Here is a 21,557-nt window from a genome sequence, read left to right on the forward strand (position 1 = left end):
CTGTCATACTCGAGAATTCATCCGATGACCTGGACCGGTAAATGTCCTAGTAAAAATAAACACGTGAAATCAAGAGAATGATGACGCGTATCTCTGTTATTTGAAAAACATGTGGATTGAAATTTCGCATGCAAGTAGTTCAAACATTAATATATTCAAGGAGACGGGCACATTATACATATGACACGTAGTTTCTGATTTCTTAGACATTTGAAGCGAATGGGTAATTTTTTTTATCTGAGTCAGAGTTAGGCACCTTTCTATTTTATGGTATCACAGAGTTCGGGCTCAAAAAGGGCTTAGTCCCTGTCAGTGAGCTTTCAACATGTCCCTCACCATTTTAATGTTGACAAAAACCCATTGATTGAAATTTTTAATTGTTATGCAACAGGAGTTCCATGTAACATTAAACGGAACCGTGGATTTCGGATGGAATGCCAAGACAGCACCTGGTTAAAACCAAATACTTTTTGTGCAGATGAACAGAAAATATTTTCGACCCTGTTTATGAAAGTAAGATCTACTCGATTTTTTCCCCATTAACAAATTCATGGTGATTTGCTAATCATTTATAAAAAGTAATTCCTTTTCGGAACTTTATGCAGATGCAAGAGAAATATTCCTTGACTTTTAATTTGACCAAGTTTTTGACTTTCGTATCGACATTAAGATCTTGCTCAAGGTAAAACTTTGGTACCAATGTGAAAAAACCCACTCAATTTCAAAACATCAGAAAGGTTTTCTTTTCCCATGTTTTTTTTTTTTTTTTTACAATATCATCTCTGCCACTGTAATTACACACAACAATGTACTGCTTGAAATGATTTATTTATTGATTGGGGAAATCAATATAACAAAAACATGGATTTAATAATTTAACAATTGAATGATAAATCAAAGTTAGTATTAACAGTGTTTTTCAGTTTAACGGCATTTGCTGTCAACCTCCCAGCTGTTAACGAACGGATCCACATCGTTTACAGTTCGCCGTGATGATGTCATCATGTCGTCATACACTTCATTGTTGTTGGTTCCAAAAAGTCCACCTACTTTTCCGTGGTACCATCCACTTACAACGAGTTTAAGTTGATCTCTTGGAATGTTATAGTTGACGGTGAATCCACGGCCGTACACGTTAAAGGACTGCTCCTCTGAAACCACACTTAATTCTCCAGATCTGTATGGGGTGCTGATAATTTTTCCATCAACACGAAGCTGCAATAGAATTTAAAGTTTTGGAAATTGGTTAAGGATCTTAATTTTTTATGTCGGGGGAAAGGACGAATGATACCCAATTGAAATTCCATGCAAATAAATTTAATTATTCAAAGAAATTCATACCTTTCCATTGGGGGCGATTTGTAGTTTCTGATTGGCTGTCATGATGATGAGTTGTTGTTTGTCTTTTCCGAGGAAATTCATGATGACAGAGAAATTTCCATCAGTGTAGTCTCGTGCTAGAACATATGAACATTTTCCAGAGAAAGCGTACTCCTCACCATCGAAGGTTGTGACGCGGTTGCCATTCAAAGTAGCAACAGCTGAAATAGAACGATGATATTAATTCATAACTGAATATATACCAATTACAACAATGAAATAACAAATTAATTCCAGAAGATATACATGTATTACGAAGACATTTCAGTACCTCTGAATGGTGGAATCCAGTTAGAAACATCAGAATCGGGAATGTACTCCGACAGAGATCCCCATTTGTTGGAATATTTTGGGACATAGGAGTGGAATCGATTGACATACTTGGCGACTGATATTTTAGGCAGTTCCCTCAAAGACGGCATAGCTAAAGGCAGGTAAGTGTCCATTTGTATTTCCCCTGATTTGGGGTTAAAAACAGTAATCCTAGAGTTTTGAAGGTTGGATATGGAAGTCTTGAGAATCGCAAACTCCTCCTCAATGTCTTTTTTGATCATATCTAAGATGTTGGTCATGACAGATTTGATATTTTCCTCCACTTCCCAAAATTTGTATGCGTTTTTAGCCTACAAATGTATGAGATACATGTAATATATTCATTCCGAAACAGATATTTAATATTGCGATTTTAAAACCTTACGATAAAAGCAAATTGTCCTAACCAGTTGATAACTTTGATGTCCAGCCTGTTTAATGGTTTTTAATACAGGTCCATTCATTCTAGAAGCGATTTGGTCCCTGGCATTGTAGATGGCGTTTGTATACTGACTAGCCATATCTGGCACTTCCATTTCACTAAGTGTTCTTGAATATACATCGTACTTTGATTTTAAGTACTCAGATACGTGGTTTCCTGATAATGTGGACACCGCAGCTTCAATGAGGAAGATGGAAATAATAAATAGAGGGAAAAGGTGCAACATAAGCATTCATTTAGATCAATATTAACCTAGTAATAAAAAATCTTAAAACTACCTTGGTATTTTTTCATAGAACTTTCAATGACAGCAGACAATTCAACAAACTGTTGTTCAATGAAATTCATCAGTTCAGCATAATTCTTGCTGCCTCTTGATTCCATCAGCTTAAAAACAAAACAGAAACAGTATACTTTCTGCATAATATCACCAAACAGAGCATACAACGTTTGGGGAAAACATGTCTTACTGTAATTATTTCCTTGGTGGCCTCCACGTAAACGTTGTACGCTTCTTTACCTGGAAAATTCTGCCATTCAACAGGGTTGCTTTTAATTATCTTTCTGAAATGAAAGACAAACCGAATGTAAAATAATTAAGAAGTCTTCCAAGCTTTATTTCGTATTTTGTTGCAGTTGGATTGTGTTTTCTTTTCTCATTTCTTGAATGGTGTGTAGTGAAATACCTGATGAGTGTCATATCAACACTGGGATAATTCTTTTCGATTTCAGTCATGATCTCCTCCATCAATTTACCATATGGGCGGTATCCCTCACTGGCAGCCTGACGGATCAAATTGTATTTGGAATTCAGTTCGTCACCCACGGCTTTGGCTGCTTCAGAGAAAGCGGTGTTCATTTGCCTGCTGGTCAGAGCTATCTTTGCAAGTCCAGATACCTTTGAATATGAAGATAAGAAATAAATTAGAGTGATTTCAAACACAAGAAAAGAGTCTAGCGAAATAGAAAAAAAACCTTTTCCTTATAAATGGAATCCAGGTATTACTTACTTTGAGATCCTGGATCATGGAAGGTCTCCAATGAATACGAGTGTGCAGGATTCTTGATGTATTCAATCTCATTGCTAGGAGATTATCTGTAATTCTACGAGAATTTTCATCTCGGTACACCTCGGCAAGAATGGCACTGTCGTTCACGTACTTAGCAATGAAGTGCAACACATTCGCTGGGTTATCTGAACAAACAAATATTTTGTTAATCTTTCAGAAAAAGTAACCAGTATATTGTCGAGAGTATCCAATGAAATTACACTTTACCTATGTCATAGTTAATTTGTCCATCCAGTAATTTGTTTTCAGGGTCGAAAGTGATGCGAGAGTCAATTTCCTTTGTGTTATCGTACATGTTGCGCAAACTCAGTCTGTATGGTTTGGTTTCGATCTTTCCGGACATAATCATCGATTTAATGGGTGAGGTCACCTGGAATATAAAAGAATATTGCAAAATAATTACAACAAAATAGAAGCAAAGATATTGGAAGGAAGTCCATTAATTTAACCTACTATTTACCTCAACATTTATTTGGCGACGAAGGCTGTCGATTTCTCCCATCAGAGCAAAGTTTTTATTGATACGTTTCGATGTTAGGTAGTCAACCTTGATTCCGCTGGAGTACTTTTCATCTGACATTCCAACATGTGATTTAAACTGAACATCAACACTGCTGAAGATGTGCCTCAGTCCGAAGCTAAAGGTATAGTTTTTGTTGGATCCTCTTGAGATGTCTTCAATTCTGGAGTTGATGACAACGGTCTTGTCTTCGTCTTTAGAATATTTGAATTCTGTCTTCCCATCGAAAACAACGCTTCCTTGGTTCAGGGTCATTTCAGAGTCTAATTTCACATCCTTGTAAAAAAGAAACATTTAATATTTATCAGTTGGTAAAACAATTTTGATTCAGTCTTTAAATGTTCAAAAACGATATTTTCACAATTAATAGTAGTTACCTTGCCAATGCTTGGGATTTCAAAGGACACATCAGCTTTCATAGAGTCTCCTTGAGGAGTAAGGCTGGCACTGGCACCAATTTTCTTGGATGTGTCTCTGTCTGCATCCCACATTACAGACCCATCGATAGACTTCTTGCCATATTTAGTCTGATAGGATCCAGACAAAGCAATGCTTCTCTCTGGAAATCTCAGCTTCAGGTTGTTTCCATTTTCATAGTTGCTTCGACTGTGGACTAGTGAATGTTCAGCATCGATTCCAAAAATTTGAGAATCATCAATAAGGATATCCCATGACGAAAGCATGCGGGAAGATGACATTTCTCCTGATCCCTTGATTTCAACGGATTTGGATGGTGTGGAAACTTTAACTGTAACTTCTTTTCTCTGATTATAAGAATCGGTGACATATTTAGTTTCAAATTTCGCTTGTCTCTCTGTTGATGCTGTGTCCAAGTTAATGGAAACAAGGGCATATTTGACGGACTCGGACATCTCTGCTTCCCCATCGAATTTCATTGGTTGTGGCTCTCTCATCACGAAAGACATAGAGTGTTTTGAATCTTTAGCATAAGCAAATTCCGTGTCCAGTAATTTTTCATCATTAATTTCGGCAAGGAGGGATTGTTTGGCAGAGTCGCTGGATTTTTCGCTGCTTCCTTGGATGTTAAGACTTCTCAATTTGCTAAAGGGGGTGCTGATTGTTAGTCCAGCTTTGTGGGTGGTGATTCTCCATGTCTCACTTGTGGAATAGGTTGCATCAGACACAATGGTATGTCCTTTCATCCATGAGGCTTTCATGTGGTTTCTGTATTCATTGCCATTTTTATCGTTTTTAACACTGAACCTGACGTTTTCAAGTCCACTAATATCACTGTTGAACTCAAATGAGCTGTCGATATCTGACATAGACATGTATCTGAATCTAGCATCAGATTTTGCATTTCCAATCGATGTTTGTACATTGACACTAGTGGTGAAGTCCAGGGGACGTCCGTTGTGAGAAACCATCAGTTTTGTGGATTTCAAACCAGAAAACGGAGTAGATAAAGCAACATTGAATGACATAGGTGTTGATTCAAGATCGATCGTAGACTGCAAATTGATGGTATGGTCTTCCCTAGACAAGGTCATTTCGGAGTTGTATTTTCTTCCAGTTGTGGTAGTTTTGACAGTTGCTTTCAGATTTTTCATACCATCGAATGGCGATTTGAAAAGGATATCTACTTCCATTGGACTGAGGGAGACCTTCCATGCAGCTCTGATATGTTGATCGTTGCCGTATCCAACAGAAACAATTGATTCGATGCTGTTCCTGTTTGCCCCATGTTTTACAGTAAGCTTTGTTTGCTCAAATCCACTGAATGGGGTTTTAATAACCAAGACAGAGCTGATGCGACGCCAGTTTCGCCTGAAAAAATTAAGTGTTCCCTCCATTTTCCCCGTGTTTTCATGCTGGAAATCAGCGCTTGTCCTAAACTGGTCAAGGTCCCCGCTATGTGAAAATTTAGCATCAATATTACGAAGGTATGGTACCGGTGATTTGACTGACAGTGAGCCCTCAATAGCGTCTGTGTTTTTGAACTGTACTGATACAATTGCTTCCTCAGTTCCATACCTTGTGGAGAAATCGGTCTTGAAGTCACCAAGTGTTCCTTCATGATGTAGTTTGGTCATTGTAGTGGAAGATATTCCGTCTATGGTGTATGTAGTTGTCGCTGTGAAGTCAACCAACGAAGCATCATTGTACTGTAAAGTATTTGTTTGACTGAAACTGTATTGACTTCCAACGGAAAAGTCCGTTTGTGATTGAAATATACCGTTATCTGACGACTGTGTGTACGTGGTAGAGATATCATTATAAGGACTTTGGAGTTTCAAGGAGTGTTCTCGTGAAGAATCGCTGACTATATTACGCAATGAGACTGATACAGTTTGGGAGGATCCATAGACAAGGTTGCTGGACACTTGTAAGTTTTCCAAAGCTCCATCTTTGTTCAATGTAAAAACTGTAGATTCGAAACCAGTGAAAGGAGTCTTAAGAGACATTGAGACTGATACTGCGTCAGAGGTATCCAAGGAGCTATCGAATTCGATCTTTTTTATATTGTTTCCAACTTCCAAATGAGTAGTGTATCCATTGGAGGACCATGTGTTTGATGTTGAAGCACTCAAAACTTCAAAATCATTGATAGGGGTCTTCATGTTAAAGTTGGCGTTCAGGCTTGAATCTCGAAGAGAGACAGATAGATCGGCTTCTAATTTTTGATTGCGGAATGTTCCCTCCAGATGGGAAATGATGTCCCGTGATGTCAGCTCATGGGTGAACTTCATGTTTTGTTTCTCAAATCCCACGAAAGGCGTCTTTACGACGAGATTGGCTGACATTTGGGGTTGAAGATCAAAACTGATGTCACTTTCAATTTTCTTTCTATTAAAGTTTCCTTCGGCATGTCCTCGAAGACCATCGGAAGATTTTACAATATCGACACTGAAATCCTGCTCTTCGAAATCTTTGAATGGGGTTTTCAGAGATACCTTAAACTCCTTCTTTAATCCATTAATGACAGTGAGATCAAATTCAGATTTCTCTTGGTTGAAAAGTACTTCGGCGTGTGTTTGGCAACCCTCACCTGTAGTGTCATGAGAAAACAAAACTTCTTGTTCCTGATAACCTAAGAAAGGTGTTCTTACTGCAATATTTCCCTCCATTTTTCTGTTGTTTCTAAATGAGATGTCCATTTCTACAGTTTTTTGCATGAGTGTTCCTTCCACTTGAATTTTTGGTCCTTTCTTAATAAACTTAATGTTCTGATTCTCCAAATCAGTAAACGGCGTTTTGATCGAGAGACTCCCTTTCTTTGCTGAAAGTTCGCCATCAACTTCAATTGATTTTTGCCTGTAGCTGCCTTGTGCATGGACTTTCTTATCATCAAATGTAAAGCTTAAACTTTGGGTCTCAAAACCTTTGAGAGTCGATTTAAGAGACAACAATCCTTGATTGGATGAGAGCTCGCCGTTAAACTCGATCGTTTCTTGCATGACTGACACGATGGCATGAACCTTACCACTTTCAACTCTGAAGGAGAGTCTCTGACTTTCGAAACCAGTGTATGGAGTAATGATTTGCAGATCTGCGTCAACAATTGTATCGATATTCAAACTGGCTGTAAGTTCAATCTTCTTCCTCTGGTAGGTAACTTCTGCACGCGTTTGATACCCACGAAGGGTTCTCTCGTTATCTATGGAAATTGCTTGTTCTTCAAATCCTGGGAAAGGTGTTTTTAATGAAAGCGTGTGTTGGATTCCATTTCTGGTGAAAATGGAGTACTCGAGCTGAACAATCTTTCCTCTAAATGTTCCCTTTACTTGAAGGGTCTCTCCGTTTACAGTGAAGAGTATTTCTTGTGTTTCGAATCCTTCAAATGGAGTCCTTATCAATAGATTACCAGCCTCAAAATCCACATTTGCATCGACTTCCACTTTCTTGCCACGGGCTGAAGCCTCGAAATGCGATTGGATGCCAGTCTTTTCAAAACTGTGGACAAAGGATGCTGATTGCTTTTCGTAGCCAGAGTATGGTGTTGTGATTATGACAGAACTAGTCGAACCTGGTCTTTTGTTCAATGTAGCCTCAACAGAAATTTCATCCTTTTCAATTCCGACTTTGGCAACACTCGAGATACCATTAGCATTTACTTCATGGTTGAAAGAAGCGGTAAACATGTTCATTCCTGCTATCGGAGTTTTGATAGTTGCACTTGCAGATATGGATTTCTTGTTGTTGAAGGCGGTATCCATTTCAACTGTTTTACCTCTCATCGTTCCTTCCACATGATTTCTGAATCCCCATCCAGAGCTGATATGGTTAAAGGCCAATTTCATTTCCTCAAACCCATTGAAAGGAGTTTTCAACACAATGCTACCTTGGAGTGGCGTTTTGTCGAAGCTAAGATCTGCAGAAATACTCTTTTGACGGAAGGTAGCTTTAGTTGTCGTCTTTAATCCGGAGGAAGAAAGAGAGTAAGTAAAGTCAGCCTTAGATTCTCTAAATCCTTCAAACGGTGTTGTGATGATGAATTTACCACTCATTCCATCATCAAAAGCAATTTCAGCAGCACTGATGATAGATTTGTCTCCTGAATGCATGTTTATACTGCTTTTAATTTGGCCATCATTGTTTTCGTGAGTGAACGAGGCACCACTAGTTTCACTGAATGGAGTTGATAATCTTACAGTTCCTTCTTTAATTCCATTATTAGAATAGGTAATGTCTGCTTGAGTATTTTCTCCATTGACATTCAGTTCAGCGTGGGATTGCATGGAGCTTGTTGACTGTGCATGGGTGAAAGCTCCAGACAATTTTCCAACTATGCTTTTGATGTTGAAAGATACAGAAATAGGTTTGAAGTCATAAGAAATATCAGCAGATAGCATTTCCTTTCCGGATAAACTGATTTTTCCATTGCATCTAAAGTTGTTCAGATCTCCATCATGACGGAAATGAACTTGAACATCATCTAATTGACGGAGTGGAGTTTTCAAAGACATTTGTCCGCTGACTGACGACAGCACATCGAGGGAGGTGTCAATTTCTATTTGTTTTCTTCCACTATACGAAATTTCTCCTACAGTTTTAAAGTTTGTAACTGCTCCATTATGTTTCAGCATGACTTTGATATCTTCAGAGAATGGAGTTTTCAGAGTCACGAAGCCATTCATCCCACTGCGTCGATCGAGTCCGAAATTAGCTGTCACTTTCTTACCGTTGAAACTGCCTGAAGACTGGATATTGAAATTCTCTGAAGTACCATCTTGTGACACGGAGACTTGAATGTTCTTCACCACTGGACATTTTGATTTCAGGGAAGCTTCGAAGGATAACGAAGAAACGGTGATAAAGGAAAGCGTTCCTTGGATTTTCTTCTCCCCGCCATAAGTCAATTCAGTGCCGCTCTTGAATCTCTGACCTGATCCAGCATGATTTAGTTTAAAAATGATATCGTCAGAAGATGGCCGTTTGATGAAGCCATCAATGTTTACTTTTCTGTCGGTGTCTACGGTCAACTGAACTTCGGATTTCTGGCCTTCAAGTGAATAATCGGCATGACTGTTAAAATTCCATATTCCTCCATTATGTCGGAAGGAAAAGTCACTCTCTCGATAATCAGTAAACGGCGTGCGTATGGCCAGTGTTCCCTCAATTGGACCAAGGCTGTTAAAGGTCACGTCACCCTCCACTTTTTCACCATTAGCAGATACCTCAGCATGGCATTTGAAGTTGCTTATTCTTCCTGCATGGGAAAATGAAGCAGATAAACTGTTGATTTTTCCGAATGTGGTAGTCACTGCTGCTCTGCCAGAGATGTCGTTAGTTGAGTCGAACTCTGTTGTAAATATAATATTCTGTTTGCCATAATTCATTTGTACATCTGTCTTGAATTGTCTACTTGTACCCGAGTGTTTTATAGTGGCTTTCAGAGGTTTTGTGTAAATCGTATCTAAGATGAGTAATCCCTGCACCGGAGAGGACTTCAGAGAGAATCTTCCATCCAAAAGACTTTTACCTCCGTATTTGATTGTTGAAGAAGTAAACATAGGAGAACTTTTATGAAGAAAGGTACCCTCAATTGTTTTGATGTATGGCGACTTGACAATTACTTTTCCTTCCAGGTTGGCCAAAGAACTGAAATTCACGTCCATTTCAGATTTGTCGTTGTTGTGTTGAAATTGGAGATGGCTTCTGAAGTTGTTGAATGTTCCGTCATGCGAAATACTGCCTTTCAGACGATGCATGAATTGAAAAGGAGTTGTCAACTGCATATTTCCTTTGATGTGATCAATTACGTCCATGTCAATGTCACCGGTAAATTTCTTGTTGGACCCATCAGACCCTTCGGCATGGATTTGGAACTTCTTCCATGTGCCTTTGTGAGAAAACGATCCTTGTAGCATTTCATAATCTTTGAACGGTGTTTGGACTGACATTTCAACTGAAATATCAGACTCAAAATCCATTTTCAGGCTCGAGGCAATTCTCTTTTTATTTAGGAACATGATATTTACTTGGTTGTTGAAATTTTGTAAGGACCCATCATGTGTCACAGACAGTTCAGTATTTTCAAACTTCCTGAATGGAGTTTGAAGTGCAATTGAGACAGCGATCTTTGGATCTATGGTGAATATAATATCTCCATTATATAGTTTCTTCTTTCCTAATGTTACTTCTCCGTGACATTTAAAATCACGAAGAGTCCCTTGATGAGAAAGGATGACTCCTGCCTTTTTCAGTCCCTTAAACGGTGTTTCAAAGGAAATATCAGCTTTGAAATTTGGTCGGATAGACATCTTAAGATCTGCAGTGATAAATTCCTTTCCAATTGAACCACGAACGCTTGTTTTGAAACTCCTCTTATTTCCGCTGAACTTCCAGATTCCCTTCATCTTCTTGTACCCGGGAATTGGGGTGGCCATGTTGACAATAACAACAGAAGCTGATCCTCGTTTCATGGTAATATCGGCTGTATATTTGTTTCCTTTGCCTAGAAGTGCGTTTGTAATTACTCTCATATTCGTTGGTTTGCCTTTCTTGACAAGAATAAGTGTGATGGTCTCGGTGAATGGATTTTGAATCTGAATTTTTGCTTTAGTGCTCTTCTTATTTACCAAATCCGCATTCAATTTAAACTGCATTTTCTTGTCTACTTTTACAGCACCTGTCGTTGAAAAGCCTGAAAGATCTCCGGAGTGTTTGAATGTGGCTGATACATCCTTATGGAATGGTGTTTTTAGTGTAGCTGATCCAATCAATTTCTTTCCGTTTGAGAATGCAACAGATGTTTCATATATAACCTTTCTTCCTTTTTTCAGTGACGCACTGGTATCGAAAGTCTTAAGTGAGCCTTCGTGAGAAAATGCAGCCGTCATATCATCCACAAAGGAAGATTTGAATTCCAAAGATCCGATAGTCTTCTTTGCATTTTTGAACATTGCAGTGATTGACCCTTTATGTTTACCATATTTAGCATCGGCAGTGATTTTGAAGTCCTTAACTTTACCAGCATGTGAAAAAGATGTTGCAAAGTCATCTGTGACTGGAGAGTCAAATGATAAGGACCCTGTCCATGTTTTGGCGAGTGAAAGCTTAGCATTGGCCTCGTACTTCTTGGATTTGCCATACTGAAATTCAGCCTGAGATACAAAATCTGTCATTTCTCCTTTATGCTGGAATGACGCTCTCATGTCTTCTGACAAAGGGGATTTGATGCTAATACTACCAGTTTGTTGGCTATATTTGGCATCCAATTCATATTTCTTTCCTCTGCCATATAAAGCATCCAAATGTGAGCTAAAATCGGATATGGTACCCATATGTTTGAAAGAAGCGGCTATATCATCATGGAGTGGAGATTTAATCAAAATACTACCAGCTGATTTGCCATAATTTCCAGTAATTTCGTATTTCTTTGACTTTCCATACTGCATTTCAGCGTGGGAAGAGAATTGGGAAATGGACCCTTCGTGGTTGAATGCAGCAATAAAATCTTTTGCAAAGGGAGATCTTAGTACCAAAGTTCCTCCTAACTTCTTATCATTGGAAAAGGTTAAGTCTCCTTGAATTTTCTTTCCTCGGGTGTATTCAATCTCACCATGACATTGGAATTGACGACTATTGCCGGTATGACGAATCAATGCTGCAGAATAGGGAAGCTCTTGGAAAGGTGTTGTGAGAGCAATACTGCCTTCAAGATTTTGAAGATTTGGGCGTAAAGTAGACTCCACCTTAATTGTTTTACCTGGCAAATATTCAACACTCAGTTCGGTAACTTTCTTTGCCTTTTGGTCATTATGTGTAAATGAGACACTGCTTTGTTTATACTGCTCAAATGGGGTTTTGACCTGGATGCTTGCTATTATTCCACCGTATGAACTCCATTGAGAAGTAACGGACATAGCTCCAACTAAAGGATCGACCATCAAATTAGCACTGGTATGGAATGATTTGGAATTGCCTGAGAACTCGGCACCAATGGTCATTTTGCGAAGATTTCTATGTGGTGTCGTTAAAACAGTGTTAAAACTCTTCTTGTTATTCCATTGTCCACGATTTTCCATCGTGATGGAATCTCCAGATGGTAGGACGATGGATGATCTTGTAACAGTTTCACCTCTTTCGTTGGATTGGTCCATACTAAGCTTCAACTTTTCTACTCCAGGTATCTGACTTACTAGTTCGACTCTTCCGCTCATCAGTCCAGTTGGAAGGAAATCAAAATGTCCATCTATCATACCAAGGGATTTCTTGTTAGAAAGATATTCAACTTTACCTGTTAGAGGATAGCGATCATATTGAGAGGAGATTGACAGGCTCTTAGTGTCTCCATGGCATGAAAAAGTGTGACTTGATGTAGCAACTCCGTTGTGTCGTTTATAGATGTTCACCAAAGAGAGGACTTTCCTTCCTTTACTACTGTAATTGATCTGGTTATCGATCATTCCAACACCGTGTTCATGCGAAATCGTCAGAGCAATGTCTTCAGCAATGCTAAAGGGAGAACGCAAAGTTGTATCGAAAGATAGTGTTCCACGTGGAATTGACATACTCTGCTTTGCATTTACACTGAAGTCAACGATGCTACCATCGGATCCAAATTTGAAAATAGTTTGGATCTCTTCAAATGTGTTTCTGTGAGCCCAGGAGGATTCTACTTGTCTTGATGGACTGCTTAGCTTGACATTGCCACTGCTCTGTAAATTCCATCCATTTCGAAAATGCATTACCTTTCCAAGGTAGCTGTAAGTGTTTCCGTTGTGCTCGAAAGTAAGGCTATTTTCAAATCTCTTTCCGGTGTCAACATGTTTTGCAACAAGGTAGAGAGATGCTATTTGTTGCAGAGTTGATTTCATACTCAGTCTTCCTGTGATATCTCTGAAAGAAGATGTCGTTTGGTCAGCAGCAAGCATATCCGCTTGAAGGAAATCCTTGTTCCAAGACAATTTGATCATACTTTCAATTCGTCCGGTCTTCTTGTGCTTCATTTCGACTCCAGATCTTTCAAATCCTGGAACTGGTGTTTTTAAATCAAGACTTGCTTCAAAATCATCCCATTGCAATGGCCGTTTCACGGAGAGGGTGGAAGACATGCGCTTCATTGGTTTCCAGTCAATCTCTATGTTTGTCGAAGATTGTGTTTTGTCAAGTTGATGACCAGCATTGATATTAATGGATTTGTAGTCTTTGAATGGAGATGCAATTTTCAGACCAGCCTTGTAGCCATTCTTTTCCTTACCAAACATAGAGTCTACGGAAACTTTCTTTTTATTCCATTCAGCATGGGCATGGGTAGAATATTTAGATCCACTCTGGTGTTTCAGATTAATACTGCCCGATCCCAAAGGACTTACTTTTGAAATTGTAGCTTCCAAGTTCTCAATTCCTTCAAAGGTAATGTCGCCTTGTAGCATCAGTTGTTTTGAAGGGTCTTTATTTGCATCCCATTTAACATCCAATTTGCTGGAGTACACTGGCGATTTCATTCGAGTGTCAAACTCCGCTATGATTTTGCGGGCGGGATTTTCGATATCAGCTGCCAACTGGATTCTAGATCCAGGACGGACCAGAGAGGACAGGGAAACTGCATATTTTGTTTTGCCATATTGAACTTCAGAGTTGGCCTGTAGATTTGTAGGAATGAGTCTGTACTGTCCTGAGACAGTCAACATTTCGTAGGAGGGAATGTTGAAAGAGGTAGAGATGTCGTATTCCTTTACTGCAACTTGGCGTACCTTTGTTTGGATGACGCATTTCTTTCCGTTTTCCAGTTGAATTGTGATAACGTTGCTGCATTTCTTGGCGTTGGTTTGATCAAAGATATTGCTGATGACAATATCTCTGCCTGGAATAGAAATGCCTAGTTTACCTACCAGACTTCTAAATTTCTTGGATTTGTCTTTAAGCTCCAAAGAAGCACTGTAGGAGGATTTCGTGCCAAAGAGGACATCCAAGGAAGAATCAATTGATTTGGAAGTCTGAACATGTTTTCCTTTCATTTGATAGTTCACACCCTGTAAGTATATCAAAAATCAATATTGATATCTCAAGAAAACTAGGAACATAGTACTGAATATTGAATTAAATGATATGGAAGCAAACCCTGGTACTTGGGATTTTACTTACAAGGTACGGGAAGATGAATTTGGTGTTAGCGTCAAGATTGAACTTCTTCTGTTTCTTATTCAGAATATGATTCATTGCAGTGGCAATCTCAATCCGCTTTTTCATATCTTTCTTGTTTGCTCCGTATTGAACAATGACAGTGGCCTCGGAGTGTTTCCAGTTCTTGCTGATATCGAAGTTGACGTTGACGTTGCAGTCAGATTGCTGTTTGAAGCTCAGAATCCTGAATCAAATAACATTTTTAATTGAAAAACATTTAAATATATCTCATGCGTATTGCATGCAGCCTATATATATATATATATATATATATATATATATATATATATATATATGATTTGTAAAATATCAGTATTTATGGATACAAATTTTTGCCCTAATCCGGAGTTATTTTAATCTTACATGTTTCCTTTTGCAGCTGAAAGGCTCTTAGTGTTGGCAACATTGAGTTTTCCATTTAGAGTGACCCTGTCTCTTTTGACACGGGGAATGACGTAATCAAGTGTTGATCGTACTATGGCTATTTTCTTATTTTTCAACAGGAACATGGAAGTTAACTTTGTTGTTAAGATGGGAGATTTGATGTCGATTTTGGATCGTATTCCTGTACTCTTTTTGTTACTAGCATCTCTCAGTTGAACTGGAACGATAGATGAACATTTGTGAGTATACTGAAGTCAGATAAAAGCTAGCGAAAGTATCATCTAACATTGACTATTTCTGCTTGATTAACTTACCGAAGAATTTCAAGGGTTTGGAAACGATGCGATCAACAGTTAAATCGACCTTTAAAGCCTTTCCGCTTCTGTATTCAGCTGAACCTCCAAAGCTTATGAGTTCCTTTTCAGGTGTTTTGATGGATAGATATGGTCTATACTTAGCAGCTTTCTTAGTAGCATATTTCTGAACTCTGGACTCAATCACATACTCTTTCTTCTTCTCAAAGCTGATACTGGCTTTAGCTAACACCACCACGCGCTTTGTAGCATAATTTACTGAAACGAAATATATAATCCTGAAAGTTTAGGCCATCAATCCGAGAGAAAAAAAACCCCCGAAAATAATTGTAAAGAAACGTGATTAAGAAGTGACAATTTTTCAAAGTGTGAACTAAATATTACCTGAAATCTTAATTGGTTGTTTGGATACTCCGCTTAACACCAAATTAGCGTCTAAAACTTTCATTCCTTCGTAGTTGATTCCTCCTTTAAGTTGGATGGGTTTCATTTTGGGAGCAGATATCTCCACATTAGGTGTATAAGTATAAGAGTTACCCTTCCTCTTTTTTGCCAGTTCTGCAACTACTGAGTATTCCCTCTTATTGTGGACGAATTTTCCACTAACATGTTTCAGATTTTTTTCATTCTGGAGTTTACCTATGTTAAACATTCAAAGAGTATTGTGAATTATGTCTGTCAAACGGGGATTATAATTCATTGTATATTAGCTTGATATTTTGTAGCATACCTGTAAAGGCATATTTACTCCATGGTGACTGTAAACCAAGCTGAATTTTAGAGTCCGCTTTGTTCAGAAGAAATTCTGCGGAAAGAGCCCTGTCAATTCGTGATCCTGGTGTGTCAAAAGCCATACGGATGTTAACGTCCTTCTTGCTCTAGTGACAGAAAATAATGATACAAATTTGGGTTCGTTTCCTCAAAAGAGAAATAATTGTCAATGCTATAACTGTACGTGTGGAAAACATAAATACTTTACCGAGGTAAACCTAGCCTCTATATTATATGACTTGTGCGAATCAGCTTTCAACAGGGATAGATCAATATTCACTGGTCCAGTCAGAGGGAAGTACGGGGCGTTGGCATCAAGAGATGCATTGGGAAATTGAATTTCTCCGCACAATTTCAGTCCAGTGACTTTGGAAAGACGGGATCCAGTGCATGTTTTGTGAGTCTGCCTATTTTTTGTGATCATTTTTTGTTCTTTTTCCGCATCTCGGTGAACAGTAAAGAAAGCAGTCCTACAAATATTTCATTTCAAAAAAATTCCCTTTTTGCTCTGTAAATACTTGTAATCAGTCAATAAATAGCAATCTTAGAAAATACCGTACTTCAGGCTAAATATTTCCATTTTGTCTTTCGGCATGTCCAAGTTGGCATTGAAAATTTTTCCATCTTGCAATTCTAAATGACCTTTTAGCAGCGTGCTGGAGTGAACAGTTGACACCATTTTCAATCCGCTCTTTGTCACAAAAGCATCGACACTCATCATACTAGAGATCTCGACTGCAGCACTACAAACAAAATATTATATATATTCTCAATTTAGTGTATTAGTGTATCATTCTTTTGTTATCTGGATGAAATGTACGTTGCAATGCGAGTTTTACTTAAATGTCACAGATAGATAAGACGATTTGTTTGAAGGCAAAAGCAATGCTCTAACCTGGGTTGAATTGATCCACTAATAAGAAGACTACTCGGACTTGTACCCAGCTTTCGGAGATCAGCCTTTCCGGAGGCTTTCATGTCAATTGTGGCTGTTCCGTTAATTGTCAAATTCAATGGGAATCCAGCACTGGTTGGAATAATCATGGAAGTGTCCAAGAACATGATGTTCTGTGTGAAGGAATAGTCGTGGTTTTTAGACATGCTGATCAACATCTCTAGAATGTTGAAACTATCTCCACTCAAAAGACTCTCAAATCCGTTGAAACTGTTGTAGGATAATTCGTTTCCAAACATTCGCATGTATAGAGCTCCTTTTAGTTGATCCATTCCCATACCGAACTACATGTATAAAATAAACCTTGTATATGATCTTTTCAGAGAGTTAAAAATATCCAAAAAGTCACATAAAAAGAATATGAATGTAAAATGTAAAAATGTATACCTGGCTGTCGATTTTCTTCATTTTCTTGGCATCAATACCTTTAACAACCTGGCTGGTTGCCTTCTTGACATCCTTTTCGGTAAAATACCCATTGGGTCCAAAGTAGGATTCCAAGAAAAACTCCAGACCTTCAACTCGTCCTCCTATTTCAAGAATGTTAACAGATCTTCCGAACAAGTCTACTGTCAGGTTAGCCATCAGTGATCGCGGAATGAATGATTTCGACGACCAGATCAAATTACTTTCAACTGAAGCCCCTGTGTTGATTTTCTCGAGGAAGAAGGATCCTTCGTAATTTCTAGAAAACTTTCTCTTGTCTATATCAAATTCTTTTTTCAGGTACTCGTTTTCCAGGATGGATCTGATGTCCTGTTTCAGTGGACTGGAGGATTCCATCAAATTTGTGAGATGAGACCAGATGAAAGAACCGACTTGGTTAACCTCTTCTTTCTCCAGAGCGTATTGAAACGTAGACAGAATGCTTTTAGATGGACATTGCATCAGGGCCAAGTAGGCGGCTATTCTTAATTCAGAGTCTTCTTCTTTGTCATTGAAAACTTTCAAAGCCTGACTTCTCTGTAATGAAGAATCGTCGTAATATTAGAAGTCATTTATACTAGTTTTGTTTGTACATATTTTCATTCAATGTCCTAAATTAATTAATATAGTACGTACGTCATTCTCACAAGATGCACGACGGAAGGCCTCGATTGCAGCAATTCGTACTTCAATTGGGTTGTCTTTTCGGGAGATGCAGCTGTTGAGTGTTGCAGTAGCTGAGCTAATGTAACCAGAATTCCCAAGAGCGCGAAGCGTCAAGATGATCTGAAAAATAATAAACGAAAGCAGATGAAAAATGAAAAGATGAAAATGCAATATTGATATTAATCAAGGATTATTTCTCAAAATGGTTCAAAATCATACTAACATTGTCTTTGTTGTTTTCGTCAACGTAGCAGCCGTATCCAATTTTATCCTCCAGAGCAGAAATGACATTAGCGATGTCCAAATCGTTTTCACAAGCAGCGTTCTTGCAATAGGTGTTGACTAAGGAGCTCACAGCCAGCAATGCCTTACCATTCTTCTTCAGAAGTGGCTGTGATGGAGACAAGTGTTAGAATATTTCTTTGATATGAAATAAAGATAATGTATTTTCACATGTACAAATTCTTACCAAGACGTCTCTGATCATATCCTTCGAAGGACTTTGGATAAAGGCCAAGGTCGTCAACCACATGTCGGCCTCCATTCCTGTCACCTCATTGTCGTTGATCATTTTGGTAAGCATGACAACAGAGGCTGATGTTCCAACCATGGGAACTGCATCCATGAAAAACTTCCTGGAATAGTTATTGAAACATTTAATTATATCAATATAATACAAGTAACGTAATGTTTTATAATAAGACAGTTGCTTTGAGAGAGATTTACATGTTACCTGACTTTCTGGTTGTTGTCACTGCAGAGTGTACCACTCTGTATGTTTGAATAAACGTCATTCAGAGTTTGAGAGTCGGCTGCTCGCATGATATACACAAGATCGGAGAAAAGACGAGGTGTCTCAGGGCGAATATTCTCCTTTGTTTGGATGCAAATATTGACCAATTGTCTTTCAATGTCTTTGCGAGTTTTCATGCTACTGGCAGCATCTGAGTAGTGCTCAAAGTTCATGTCAGTCTTCCTGCTCACAGATCCTGTCAAAATTGAAAAGAATTCAGTTAGGGTGAACATATTCACATTGATCACTGCTTTTCAAGCAACGTAGTGTACCAATATTGAACTTACTTGCTGATGATACTCCACTTTTCTCGGTCGTGTATTTCAGTGTCTGTCTGCTCTCTGTGATAGCGCCACTTGATTCTCGTGAAAACGGTCTAAACAGATGCTGTTCTGTACAGGAAGATCCTTTCAGGATTCCAGATTTGCTAATTTCCTGCTGGCAAGAGTGACTACTCTTCATGACAGGCAAAGACTGGATTTCCTAAAGAGAAGGAACCGAGTGTATGATAATTGCACCAGTGAAAGGAAATGACACTAAACAACAACTAAACCATAAACAGAACCCGATATCCTACCGATGGAACTCTGTATGGTGTTCCTTGCAGAGCTGTTTGGAATCCTTGGCGTTCTGTGCAGCCTAAAAGATTCTTGTGCTTCTTAATGGTCACGGTGTACCACCCATTCTCGGACACTGTGTAGTCAGCATCACATGTTCCTGTCACGTCAGCCTGGAATTAATGTACAGATATTCATATCGATTTCTCATGCTTATATCCGTGTCGCTTTCTCTTCATCACTTAGTTAAGATGAAAAAAACCCAATAAACTGTCTTTGATGCTTACCTCCTTGACTTTCTGGTCAACCTGTAGATCTTCCATTGTGTTTTGAATGAGGGAAAGGATACCTCGTTTGATGTTGAGAACCCAGGTCTTCTCACTCTCAGTTGGACACAGAGACTCAATGCGACCATCTTGGAAAGAGAATCTCAGTGAATTCTCCTCCAACTGTTTGCTGAATTCTCCGGACATGGCTGACAGGACAAAATTTTCTGGTGACTCGGGGTTTCGCTCGTGAAGCTGTACATTCTTGACCTTCAGAACAAGGTCACACTTTGACAGAACTTCCACTTGAACTTTGGTGGTCATTTTCATTCCCGATTTCCCTTCAGACGCCCCCTGAATGAGAGTGGTTGTGTCCACATCGTAGTCGTATTCGTAAGTAGTTCCAGGTTGATATCCGAATTTTGTAGAGTCTGAAAAAGGAATGATTTATGCTCTAACTGTCATGTCCCGAATATTTTGCAGAAAATACTACACAGCAATCGTAGACATAATGACAACACAAAGTTCAATATGTACCTGTGCATGTTGTTGAGCATGTATCACCTGATGCTATATCATTTATAGGTCCTGTAGATTAGAAAGAAAAAGCATAGGTATGTATGAAAAAGTAAAATAGAAAAAGTGAAATTAGAGTAATTAATGTTGAATTTTATAGATCGTCATTATCAAGTTCCAGGTTGAAAATGTTAGAATAAAATTGACTTTACATGTATATTATAACAATCTTTACGTTGCTAAATATATAGTCAAGTTAATTTTAGATAACTACGAGATATATCGTGTTTAAATATTTTAACACAGAGTACTATGTTGGAGTAGGTAGATGGTTAGTGTAATTATAAAAAAGTCTTTGTTCACGCACTAAACTAATCACAAGTTCTTAAAATGTTATTGCTTTAGTGTGCATTACAGGGCAAGGTTCAAAGTCAACAAACATGTTCACTACTTTCCATATGAACAACAATCATTACACGACACAATCGTAATAAACATTCCTACACACGACTGGGAGTCAGTTGATGTACTTTACATATTGTTAACTAATTAATGAAATTCAAATAATACAATATCATGCAACATCATGATAATTGAACACCTGTCAAAAATATGTTTTAATGAGATATACATTTTATATACATGTACACATGCCTACATACGATTTGTGGTCGGCTGATTTTAACTTGAGATATTGTTAACTAACGAGTATGATTTAAATATAATATTATGTAAGATCATAATAATTCAACACTTGTAAAAAGTACATATGTTTATGAGATATCTATCCAAATATAAATGCCCAAACACGATTATGATTCATTTTAATGCAAGTATTATTAAGTAATGAGTGTAATCTAAATAATACAATATTATATATAAAAAGGTTCAACACTAGTGAAAAGTACATGTTATTATGAAATGTATTTCATCTTGATTAAAGAAAGACAGAGAACAATCATAAACCAGAAAGTTATTTAAAATTTTTTAAAATGATAATAGTATATTCTGTTTGATTTCAATCGAATCATGTCTCTTAATGATATCATAATTTATATACTAAAAATAAGATTTAAGAACTTACCCGCCCAGATTCCTGCCGTTAAGGCTAGAAGTAAAAGTAACGTTCGCTCCATCGTGGGAGCTTGACGGTTGCTTTTCTGTGTTTTAGTATCTGGATTGTACGGTCGTGAATTTATACTAATCCAGTGAGAGTAAAGTACGATGATAAGAAATGATGACGAGGGGACACCAGTCCTGATACTAATTGTGTGTATGTAGCGTTATCAGATCTTTGGTACAAAGTTTTCATCAATTCAAATAATAGCGTTTATCGACAAATTCAATTCATTATAGAGATACTGCATATCAAATATAAATTACTAATCTGTGGTGCAATCGGAAGTTAATTGCAGTTTTTGCGTTCGTACAAACTTACGTACCACAAGCTAAAATGTTTAGAATTCTTTCAAATTCTGCTATCTATTTTCTAATTTGTCGGAAAATTTTGAGTGCTTCTTTCTGAATGGTATTTTATATAGTAAATATTTTATACAAATATTATAGACTTGTGTATAGAAAAAATTCCACTC

General features: G+C 38.0%; 1 protein-coding gene across 1 annotated transcript; it reads right to left on the reverse strand.

Moving 5' to 3' along the window:
* Nucleotides 1-809: 809 nt before the first annotated feature.
* LOC130054819 (uncharacterized) lies at nt 810-21,130 on the reverse strand. The gene is made up of 29 exons (XM_056165732.1): nt 21,050-21,130; nt 19,987-20,037; nt 19,471-19,880; nt 19,204-19,356; nt 18,914-19,109; nt 18,567-18,822; nt 18,303-18,468; nt 18,057-18,224; nt 17,804-17,953; nt 17,129-17,704; nt 16,682-17,025; nt 16,347-16,529; nt 15,995-16,256; nt 15,746-15,893; nt 15,400-15,654; nt 15,016-15,273; nt 14,681-14,918; nt 14,279-14,501; nt 4,102-14,166; nt 3,665-4,000; nt 3,412-3,574; nt 3,145-3,329; nt 2,821-3,032; nt 2,605-2,698; nt 2,413-2,521; nt 2,100-2,311; nt 1,652-2,003; nt 1,342-1,541; nt 810-1,215 (listed from the first exon to the last, which is right to left on the reverse strand). The coding sequence occupies exons 1-29, from the start codon at nt 21,099-21,101 to the stop codon at nt 925-927; spliced, it is 16,308 nt and encodes a 5,435-aa protein (XP_056021707.1). The 5' UTR covers nt 21,102-21,130; the 3' UTR covers nt 810-924.
* Nucleotides 21,131-21,557: the final 427 nt, after the last annotated feature.

This window comes from Ostrea edulis, chromosome 5, assembly GCF_947568905.1.
Source record: "Ostrea edulis chromosome 5, xbOstEdul1.1, whole genome shotgun sequence".
Lineage (NCBI taxonomy): Eukaryota > Metazoa > Mollusca > Bivalvia > Ostreida > Ostreidae > Ostrea > Ostrea edulis.

What these genes read in the sequence shown, in the direction of transcription:
- LOC130054819 (XM_056165732.1), bottom strand. Translation starts at nt 21,101, where the DNA reads ATGGAGCGAACGTTACTTTTACTTCTAGCCTTAACGGCAGGAATCTGG. An exon ending in CTGGATTCCACCATTCAGAG is followed by an intron (nt 1,542 to 1,651) that starts GTACTGAAATGT and finishes GTTCTATTTCAG; the next exon opens with CTGTTGCTACTTTGAATGGC. An exon ending in AAATCGCCCCCAATGGAAAG is followed by an intron (nt 1,216 to 1,341) that starts GTATGAATTTCT and finishes ATTCTATTGCAG; the next exon opens with CTTCGTGTTGATGGAAAAAT.